Raw genomic sequence first — 11,212 nt, 5'->3', positions numbered from 1 at the left:
GTATGCAGTCAATATATAAAATTTAGGATATCTACATTACAACTTTATTTAAGTTGAATAAAATATTAAAAAACACTGACTTGCATGACTATTTCTTAAAAGGTTTTGATCTTCAATTAATTATTTAATATTAAAGTCTTTTTGTAAATGGAGCAAATTTAACAAGAACTAACAGACCAATAAAGGTAGTCCTCCACTTATAACAGTTCATTTACTACCGTTCAAAGTTACAACGGCATTGAAAAAAGTTATTTATGACCATTTTTCACACAACCGTTGCAGCATCGCCATAGTCCCATTATCAAAATTCAGATGCTTGGCAACTGACTCATATTTATGACCGTTGCAGTGACTTTCTGACAAGTAAAGTCAACGGGAAGCCAGATTAACTTCACAACCATCTTACTAAGTTAATAACTGCAGTGATTCATTTAACAACTGTGGCAAGAAAGGCATAAAATGGGGCCAAACTCATTTAATGACTGTCCCGTTTAACAGAAATTTTGAGCTGAATTGTCATAAATCGAGGACTATTTGTAATTAGAAAAAGAGAAAAAAAGAAAATTTAAAAAAAACAAAAGCTGAGTGAAGGTTTGAAAATTATACATACACAAAGCGAAGTGCAAACAGAGACAAATAACCAAGAAAGATGAAATACGTGTTGCCTAGATTTTAGAGTTGGCATTGGAAAAAGTTAAAACTTAGGAGCAAACTGACGTTAGTGATGGATACTAACTACACACACACACACACACACACACCCAAGCTTTTTCAGATTATGTTTGAAAAAGGAGAGGAAGAAATAGTACATCAGCCACTTACTGAAGATGGCAAATGGTAACAAAAAAGAAAATGAAGAATTATTCAATTTCCATTTTGGGTCACTTCTCTGAGAAGAGCATGTAAGCTTACCTAGGCAATTGTGTGAAGGAACAGGATTCTAGCCTGAGTTTGATAGAAACACTGGCAGATAGGAAATACTTATTTCACTTATTTAATAAACATCTGAGAGACAATTTAGAAAGATGTTATGAGAGCAGTGATATTTTAAAATCAAATCAAAAAATGCTCACTTAGGTTTTAAAGCAGTTAATTTATTCTTAGAAGTTAATTTATTAATTTATTCTTATTCCTTTAAAATAACTAAATATTAAGAAATAGGTATAACTTACTAGGTCTTTTGTAGGATTTCGAACACGGAAGAAAAACACCACCAAGGAAGTGGGGAGAAGTTCCCACACAAACAAGATTATTCCAAATACTACATAGCCAGCATCACCCAGCTGGCATTTCAGATCTGCCTGTTGCAAAATTAAAGGGAAAGCTGTTGTAATAGTTAAGTATTAAGTGTTTGTAAGCAGATAGTGAGATGAAACCTTTTCTGACAAGCAGTGTTATGAGATTTCTGCAGCTTCCAACTCTAGATATGTTCCAAATTCTCTTGGCCTAAATAAACTAATATGCATCTATCTGAACTATCAAGACTTATTGCTGAGCACATTCTTCCTGTCAGAGCATTTCAATTAATGGATAATTACTGAATTGTATCAATACTACAACCTGTATTAGAGATATATACTTAAGCAGAAGCATATATTCTGAAAACATGGCTTCAAAGTGTTGAATTATATAGCCTGAATCAATCATGGATAAACTTGATTTAATTCAGAATCAGTGGAATTGACTAATACATAGGTAATCTGCATGTGAATCACTTGAAAGCATGCCACATTTAAATACATTTTAAAATAGATAACAGGATTAACTCTTTCTGTTACACAATCTCCTTTCTCCTCAACTCTTAGCCCAGAATAGGAAAGATTTTCCCACTGATATATTGTAAAATTTTCATCACAAAGCTAAACTGAATGAAATATAAAATTCTTCTTGGCTAAGGTATCGCTAGCATACAATAGCTCATTAAAACTACAGTAAGCCATTGTGCTTTTCTCAGTGTAAATCAATCTTTTTGCAAAGGGCAAAGTGACTTACATCTTCCCTGGTTTTAACATACTTCAGACTATGATTGTTCACAGTCACATATAAAAGTTTCCTACAGCCCTCCACTGAAGATTCCATTCTCATTTTTATGAAAATGATGCCAGTATAATCAAATTATTTATTCTTGGCATATGTAGTTAAAAGATCTTGAGCTGGTAACTGCAAAGATGTGAGAGGGGGAAGGATGCTTACTTTTACACCATTAAGTATAGGTAGCTAAATGAACATTGTATTGTCAGAAGAAATTGCTATACAGTACTTGCCTGATCAGATACATTGTACCAATCATAATCAAAAGAGTTCATTGCCTTAGTTTGAGAAAATGATAAAATAACCAGGTTGTAACAGGCTCTTGAGGTATACAATAGTATAACAGTTGCTCCTATTGTTGTTAACTGGCATACTGATGATCCCTAGAGAAGATATTAAAACACAGTTGAATGTACTTGTCTACTGATTACAAAAAATGTTCAAGGTTCTAGTTTGAGAGAAAATTTGTAGCCAAATCTCAAGTCACTTTGGACCAGCCTAAACATTGTGCTTTGTAATTCTGCTGGATTCTGAAAAGTGCTGATACCTTACATTATATTTGCTTGGAAAAGAGAAAGCCATGTTTTTTTGGTGGGGCAGGATAGAAGGAAAAAAACAAGAAAAGATCGTCTATTTAATGTTCCATATCGGAAAAAATATATCACACCATAGTGGAAAAAGAAGTTAACCTAATTCATAAAAATGTTTAAGATCTGCAAATAATTCAGTCCGCTTTTGCTAAAGCAGGAGGAAAGATATGCTGATATTACTTAATCTGCTGGTCAGGAATTACACAAGTTACTATGCATATCTGTAGACACCTGGAAAATGTTCAGCATCTTTTTTTAAATGTAATTTATAAAATACAACAAATGCAAGAAGGGTTATTTTGTTACAAATGATTACACTGTCCAACAAGTAATCATAACAGTTGCAAAATCCTGTTCATAAAACAGTTGCAGTCGCAGTAAAAATACTAACAAGGCATAAATTAGAGAGTTTCTAATAACAGAATACTACAATACGAAGGATAGGAAGATAATTTAACTAAAGGGAAAATTTCTTAATTAAAGATAATTAGCTCCTATATCATCCCTAGAGAAAACCAACAAAAACTCTCTAAAATCAAAAGACCCAAGTTTGAGATTTTTTGGAAAAAAAACTTTTTTTCTCTATCTTTATAGAATCATTTGGAAAGAATCAAATATCAAGAGATAAACAATAGCGCTCTCAGTGTTAAAAGAGAAAAACCAGGACTTCAGTCTGCTTAATCAGTTCTAAAGCTTCTTTTGTCCACTTATTCCTTCATTAAATCTTCAGTGATGGAAATGAGAAAGATAATACAGTCTTTGGTTAGCTGCTGAGAAGTGACAGATGGAAGTTCATTATTGTTCCCAGTCTTAGACTGTGGTCCTCCAGTTATTTGATTGGCCACTGTCGGATAGAGGATGTTGAAAATGCCAGATCATGACATCTGAAATACCAGTATATGCTGCCCACTAACAAAATAGCTGAAAAGCTGAGACATACTCACATACATAAAATCTCTGCATTCTAGATTTGGGGCATTCTGAATGTTTAAAACATTTTTAACATGAAAACTTTTCTATCTTTTGCTTCCATAATATAACAAAAAAATCAAATGATAATGCCACAAAGATTGCTGACTTCTGATCTAGGTCTTTGGAATGATTTGGTCTGATTCTTTTTATTTTTGATTTATTTATTTATTATGCTAGACAAATTGCTGACTTTTTAAAAAAGCAAGTATTATACAATTGGTATGGAAAATGCAGCATGTCAATATTGGACAAAGTGAACTTTTATAATTCAAGGAATAAGTTTCCTGACTGCTATTCATGCTGTTTCAGCACAATCTAAGCAAAACATATTCTCAAGAAAGTATCCACAGGAAAACAGCTTGTTGTTTCAGACATATATTTTTTTCAGTAGAGGTAGTCCGTGACCTACCACAGTTCATTTAGGGATCGTTCAAAGTTACAATGGGACTGAGAAAAGTGACTTATGACAATTTTTCACAGTTACGAACTTTGCAGCATTCCCATGATCATGTGATCATAATTCAGATGCTTGGCAACTGGTTCATACTTAAAAGACTGTTGCTGTGTCCCAAGGTCATGGGATCACTTTTTGCAACCTTCTGACAAGCAAAGTCAATGGGAAAACCAGATTCACTTTACAACTGTGTTACTAACTTAACAGCTGCAGTGATTCACTTAATAATTGTGACAAGGCAGTTCATAAAATGGGGCAAAACTCACTTAACAAATGTCTCACTTAACAAAAGAAATTTTGGGCTCAATTGTGGCCATACGTTTAGGACTACCTGTACATGTTGTGTGTTGAACATGTTTAAATTTGCTTGTGGAGAATTGGAGTAACAGTGTGGCCCTGGATGCTCCTATGCCAATCTGGTTTTGGAGAAAACCATTATGAAAATGCTATTGATACCCAGCTGAACAAAATAAGTCTGATATTTTACAATAAACTAAAACTTAGAAGGTCATCATATCCCATCATTTAACAAAAACTAAGTTTGCTTTTTCCTTAGATCTAGATAACAGAACAAGACTATTGGCAGTGAAGCCCTTCTTGTTAAAGTTTAAAAGAGGGTTTGTTTTTACTCAGAACATCTAGAGGTTTTCAGAGTTATTTAAATGGGATGTAATAATTTTGGCTGGTTACATAAAACCCATAATTGATTGATTTCAGATTGATACGTGCATGTGTGTCATCCAGTTAGTCGGGATCTCTGGCAAATACATAGACGAGTCCATGCAGGTTTTTTTTACAGTGTTTTCAGAGGTGGTTTGCCACTACCTTTAAACTAATTACAAGCATCAATTTTATAACCTAATAAAGAAATAAAATAAACTATCAGTTGGATTCACCCCCACTAATCTTGACTAGATACTGAAGAAAAATAATTCCTTTCTTGAACAAGATAGCATTCATTTATCTGCATTGGAATGATTTCCCCAGACTAAACGAAAACACACACAAAAACACAAAAAACTAAGATGTACTTTACCTTGGATTCCAAGTAAATATTTGCTAAGGTCATTTTGGAAATCTTGTAGAGACAAACGGAGAGTGAGATGGCAGAGAGTACAAATAACGTGTCATTTATAGCAACCCTGACCAATACAATTATCCTCCTTTCTGAATTTTCTAATCTCACAAGCACAGCACACGTTAAATTCACCAGCAGGAAAAGCAGACTGACCACGAAAGACACCAAGTAGAGGGGTAACCTAAGCAAGGAGAGGGAAAACAGCATTAATGTTGCAATTATTATTTTTAGCAAATATCAATATAATAGTAAATCAGTCTTCCTCAAATTGGCATCTTCCAGGTATGCTGGGATTCCAAGCTGCTTGAAAAGGCTTTGTGTTGCTCAGTATTTCCCAGCAAGGCATAATATGTTCTCTCTTATAAACTAGTTTTATAGCCTTGATTCTGTAACCCAAATTTCTCATCACTGAATTTTCAAGATTACATTGGACTGTATTTCGTCATTTCTAAAGTGACTAATCATTGCGGCTTGCACAAACCAAGTCACTGTAGCTGAACCTTAACTAAATTTTCTCAGGAAATTATTAAACATTAAATATAATTTTAATTATTAAAAGTAATTAAGCTTTCTTAGTCGTGGTGCCTATCATGGAACAGCCTTCCCCCTCTCCCCCCAAGATCTGGAAGGCCCAAAGCCTTCTAATCTTCCTGAGGGCTGCAAATACCTGACTCCCCCTGCAGGTACTGGACTAGGATGGTAATGAGCCCAATATAAATATAAGTTTGTTATGGTGCCCAGCTATTGCATTTTGTCTATTTTTAACTTGGTTTGTATTTTGTGTTTTGAGGTCTTAGGTATTTTATGATAATTGTTGTTAGCTGCCCAGGGTTATACATTTAAAATGGGCAGCTTTGTAAATTCTCTAAATAATTCAATAAAGTAATTATTATTTCTCAGAAATACAATGGACATGTTTTTTATGTTTTTTATTTTAGAAGTAAAATAAATCATGTCCCAATAGTATGAAACTACTTTTTTTCCTTCATTCATGGTGGAAATATTTTTTTTACCTGTATTTAAGTAATTCTGGTGAGTATTTAGATTTAGCTTTGAAAATCACCTGTAAGAAAATGAGACTGTGTTATTAAACATGCAATGCATAGTAGGGCTGGCACTCTCTTGTACTGTGAGTTCATTATATTTCAGGTGGATGACTTAGCCACATACGTAGCATTGTGCAGCTCCTACGCTCTTGCTTTCAGATTTGCAAACAGCCAATTTTCTATGCAGCAGCAAAATTTTATTCATCAGTGTGTTTACAGGAAATATAAATCTTATCCTACACAAATAAAAATCTGCAGAAGCAAAACTAGCTTTGTATACAACCAGAGAAACCAGGCAAAAAGAATAAGTTTGTAGGAACTGCTTGGATTCAGCCATTTAATTTCTAGGTATTTTTGCCACTTATCTTCCTCTGGAGTGCTTTTCAACTTTCTAGTCCAGCCCACGGCCCTGGGATTGCTTTATGACCTCTCAGACCAGATGCTGTCCCATGGTGAGATCAGAGAAATGGTCAATAGGGCAAATGAGGCTCATGCATGTCAGAAAAGTACCAATGCTTGCTTTCATGATTGTCATGAAATGACTTCCTGACTACTGCCTGTGACTCCCCTATCTCTAGCTTTTTGCTTGAAGATTGTTTTTTGTTCGAGGAGATTCTGTTAGTCACAGGCAGATGGGTACTCTGTTGCTCAGCTCTTTTTAAACAAAGGAAATATTTCACTCTGCTTTCCTTAAAAAAAACCCTCAAAGGCATAACAATCTTTTCAGAGTTGCATTATATAGCATAGCAAAAGTAGGAGCACGGCATATTCATATAGACCACATATACAACTTTGGCACTACAAGAAGTAAAGTAATGCTATAATATTTATTTCCCATGTTTAATTTATTCTCAGAAATTGCAGTTTCCCTTCCTTTTATCTCTGTAGTACAAGCTTCCTCAAACTGGTCTCACTTCAGATTTGTAGCTTTCAGCTACTGGAATTCTCAATGATTGAGGAAGTTTTGGAGTTAAAGTCTACATATCTTGAGACTTCTTAGATCTAGCATGTATTTCAGAAGAAAATAAGAAGGAAAAATCTCATCTCAGCCCTGCTGCAAGCTTTGTAGCAGCAACAAGAATCCCCACCCTCTCACTCCACATCTTGGAAGCTGATACTGTGGTGTTGTAGAGCAGGGGTGTCAAACTCAATTTCATTGAGGGCTGCATCAGCACTGCAGTTGCCCTCGGGGGGGGGCAGGTGGGTGTGGCCAGGGTGGGTGCGGCCTACTGGGTGGGCATGGATGGAGTGGGTGTGGCCTATTGGGTGGGCATGGCCAGCTCTACATCGTTCGCGTCAAGGGTGCCTGTGGGGGCCTGGGCAGGAGTGGGACAGATCTGAGGGTCTCTGGCAGAAGGGGGTGGAACTGGGGCAAGCACCAAGGCATGGTCCATTTCTTCATTCCTCACAAAGGCTGACACCTTCCCAGCATGCACCCAGGGGGTGGGGGCGACGCAGCAGGGGCTGGTTCCTCGCTGTTTCCAGATGGCCTTGTGGAGCTAAGACTGAATGCGTTTCAGCATAGATGGCCACCACAAAATTGTACATTGGCTCCCGGCTGGCCTGGGCCAGGGCCAAGGCGGAGGGGGCCGTTCCCTCACTATTTCCAGGATGGCTTCACAGGCCACATGAAACCACTTCGTGGGCCGCATCCGGCCTCCGGGCCTTGTGTTTGACATGTCTGTTGTAGAGAAAGCAAACTGAAATGACAGTAATTGGGGCTACAGTTACAGTACCATACAGTCCTATAAGACTTCAAATAACTTATCTTCCTTCATTCACAATGCACAAGTTTCATAACAGAGTATATTATTCCTTCCCATATGCCGAAGAAACAGCAATTCCTTTTCCTTTAAATACCACCATCATATGTGTATCTCACAAACCTAAGGCAGCCTAGCTAACTTAATTTACCAGAAACTTCAGCCTTGTGGATGTGTTAGCAACTCTCTCCTCCTCAAAATCCGCTTGAAAACTAAAGAAATATTCACCAAGCAGAGGCATTTCTAGATATGGATTAACAAATTTAAAGGGTGGCCATTCAAGCTGGCCTGACAATCCTATGGGGGATCTGATTTTCCAGGAGATTCCTTTAGTATCAGTTTAGTCTAAGAGTGAGTCATAGGAAAAGTCAGTTTGAGATGGGGTGTATAGTCATGTAGATTTTGGTCTAACTATGTCTATGATTCTTTGTCGTCTAGAGATAGAGCCTAGCAATGGTAGGAAGGCTGAGTCATTAAATAGTATTATTGGATTTGGTAAACATCCTTCACAATCATGGAAAAAAACATTTGTTTCAAATGAAAGACCCTTGGAGAAGGGACTAGCATATTCTGCATCTTTCTCTAAATACATTCTGTTCCATTTCCTCCTAATCGTTTCCTAATGTATCATATGTTCCAATTCAGTAATCATACTGTCCAATGTTTTTTGTTATCCTCTAAATCTCCATTTGTTTCTACTAATCTAAAAATGGAGAATAAACTAGAATGAGGAACTCCCAACTTTACATAGGAAACTCCTTGTCTTCAAAAGCAGCACACAAAATACATATGCTTAAGGATGATGAAAGTTGTAGTCCAGCACGGCTAGAGATAATACCATGGAGAGTGCTTCTATACAGATAGTCCTCGACTTACAACCACAACTGAGCCCAACATTTCTGTTGTTAAGTGAGACATTTGTTAAGTGAGCTTTGCCCCATTTTATAACCTTTCTTGCCACAGTTCTTATGTGAACCACTGCAGTTGTTAAGTGAATCGGGCTTCCTCACTGACTTTGCTTGTCAGAAAGTCACAAAAGGGGATCACATGACCCCAGGACACCGCAATGGTTATAAGTATGAGTCAGTTGCCAAATGTCTGAATTTTGATCACATAACCATGGTGATGCTGCAATGGTCATAAGTGTGAAAAATGGTCATAAGTCACTTTTTTTTCAGTGCTGTTGTAACTTTGAACTGTCACTAAACAAACTATTGTAAGTTGAGGACTACCTGTACTTTATGATCCAATTTCTATACGCTGTAGTCAAGCAAGAAAAAACAATAACCAAACATAGTTACATATACCCAGCAAATGCATAGGAATAGGATTCTTAGCCTTGAGATGCCAGGGCATGAATGGCATACATCAGAGTTAAATGAAAGACATGATGTATAACCCAGCACCAATTATTATTATTTTTGGCTGAACATATCATGTTCAAATCAAGCTTAATTGAACAGTTTTATCTGGATGCTTTAAAGATAAGGATAAAAATACAGAATAACATTCATGTACAAACATATACAGAACTAAGGGCTTTGATAAAACAGAATTCATTTAAAGATGGAAACCTCCTCAAATTAATCTTGACTGATGGACGCATTCATGCAGTTTTCCTGGCAATAATCCAGAAGTGAGTTGCCATTGCTTTTTTCCAGGATGTTTTTTCAATTTCTCATTCTGGTCTACAGCCCTCGTATTCCCTGTTGATCTCCTAGCCAAGTACAGATAGTCGTTGACTTAGGAGCATAATTGATCCTGGAATTATGGTCATAAGTTATTGCAGTTATAAGTTGAGGCGTCATGTGGCCGGAGGTGATTTTTCAACATTTTTTGCAGTGGTCGTTAAATGAATGTGGTGGTTGTTAAACAAATCCATTTTCCTCAAGAGGTGGGGGGGGTTTTTTGTCGGAATCTGGAAGTAAACACCAGAAGCCAGCAAAAACATTCTGGTCACATGACCACAGGATGCTGCAAACAGCCATAAAAGTGAGTGGTTTGCCAAGTACCCAAAATGCAATCATATGACGAGGAGTGTGTGTGGTCTAAATTTGAAAATGCATTGTAAATAGCTCTGGACAGGTCCGCTGTAACTTCGAATGCTCATTAAGTGATTGATCACAAATTGAGGACTACCTGTATTAATGAGGGTTGACCGTGATTAATTTTCCAGTCCGGAAACATGGTAAGAGATTTTCATAGATGCTAGAGGAAGTGTTCTCACCCTTCACTTTCGATTAGACTGTATACAGTGTAGACAAATCTCTCTTATTTTCATCAATGCCAAGTTAATTCTGGGATACTTTGGCTTGGTAGTCCTTCCTAACCCACTGGTATCTAGTGGAATCCTGACTGGAACTCTTTCATGGTTTAGCAGCCTTAAAGTTCTCAAAACGTAGAATAATTAAATCTTAGTAAAATCTGTCCATGAGAACCAGTCTGATACTGTGGTTAAGGCACCAGCCTAGAAATCAGGAGACTGTGAATTCTACTCCCGCCTTAAGCATAAAGCCAGCTGGATGATCTTAGGCCAGTCACTCTCAGCTTTAGGAAGCAGTCAATGCCAAACTACTAGTATTTCCAAAATCTTCCTTAGAAAACTGCAGGGATTCATCCAGACATCCTTGACACCAAGAGTCAAGATTGACCCAAAGGGACAAAAAAAGGACAAAAGAACAGAGACAGTACAATGCATGCCACAAAATCTGTAGTAGACTGGATAACATAAATTCTGGTATAGGTGGAAAAACATGTAAGCTAAATTCTATTCCTAAAGTAGAATAGAGATAGTTATGAATACGGAAGTGAACTGAGCCAGTGTTTTGAAAACAGGTTATGCTTCCTCAATATTTTGTTGGAGAGGGACTTTATTTATTGAATTTATTTATTTGTTGAATTTATTTAAAATACAGTGCTTATTTATTTATTTTATTTATTTATTTATTTATCAAATTTATACCCCGCCCTTCTCCTAACGGACTCAGGGCGGCTTACAGCCAGTTAAAACAGATAACTAATACAATAATACTAATTTTAAAATATGATTAAAATGAAATATTCATTATTGGCCGTTTCTTTTTTAAAATTATTTTAAAACCAAATTAAAATACCCCTTAGGCCAGTCCGGCTAGCTTAAATAGCCATGTCTTGAGGGCGCGGCGGAAGGAGGGGAGATCCGGAATCACCCGGATCTCTGGGGGTAGTTCGTTCCAAAGGGTGGGGGCTCCAACAGAGAAGGCCCTCCCCCTGGGGGTCGCCAACCGACACTGTCTGGC

At 36.9% G+C, this 11,212-nt stretch overlaps 1 protein-coding gene across 1 annotated transcript in view; it reads right to left on the bottom strand.

Annotated features, from left to right (window-relative positions):
- Window positions 1–1,172: 1,172 nt before the first annotated feature.
- LOC107300537 (integral membrane protein GPR137B-like) overlaps window positions 1,173–11,212 on the bottom strand; it is a gene marked incomplete at its 3' end in the record, with an annotated part of 14,156 nt that continues 4,116 nt past the window's right edge. The window contains exons 2-5 of the mRNA XM_015829855.1: window positions 6,139–6,188; window positions 5,084–5,306; window positions 2,265–2,414; window positions 1,173–1,301 (exon numbers count right to left, since the gene is read on the bottom strand). Of these exons, the coding sequence (XP_015685341.1) occupies window positions 1,173–1,301; window positions 2,265–2,414; window positions 5,084–5,306; window positions 6,139–6,188 (552 nt within the window). The remainder of the gene's footprint in view (window positions 1,302–2,264; window positions 2,415–5,083; window positions 5,307–6,138; window positions 6,189–11,212) is intronic.

Source organism: Protobothrops mucrosquamatus, unplaced genomic scaffold (genome assembly GCF_001527695.2).
Source record: "Protobothrops mucrosquamatus isolate PMUCROS unplaced genomic scaffold, P.Mucros_1.0 scaffold7370, whole genome shotgun sequence".
Lineage (NCBI taxonomy): Eukaryota > Metazoa > Chordata > Lepidosauria > Squamata > Viperidae > Protobothrops > Protobothrops mucrosquamatus.
Note: the sequence above shows the minus strand (reverse complement) of the source record. Positions and strands in the feature narration are given on the sequence as shown.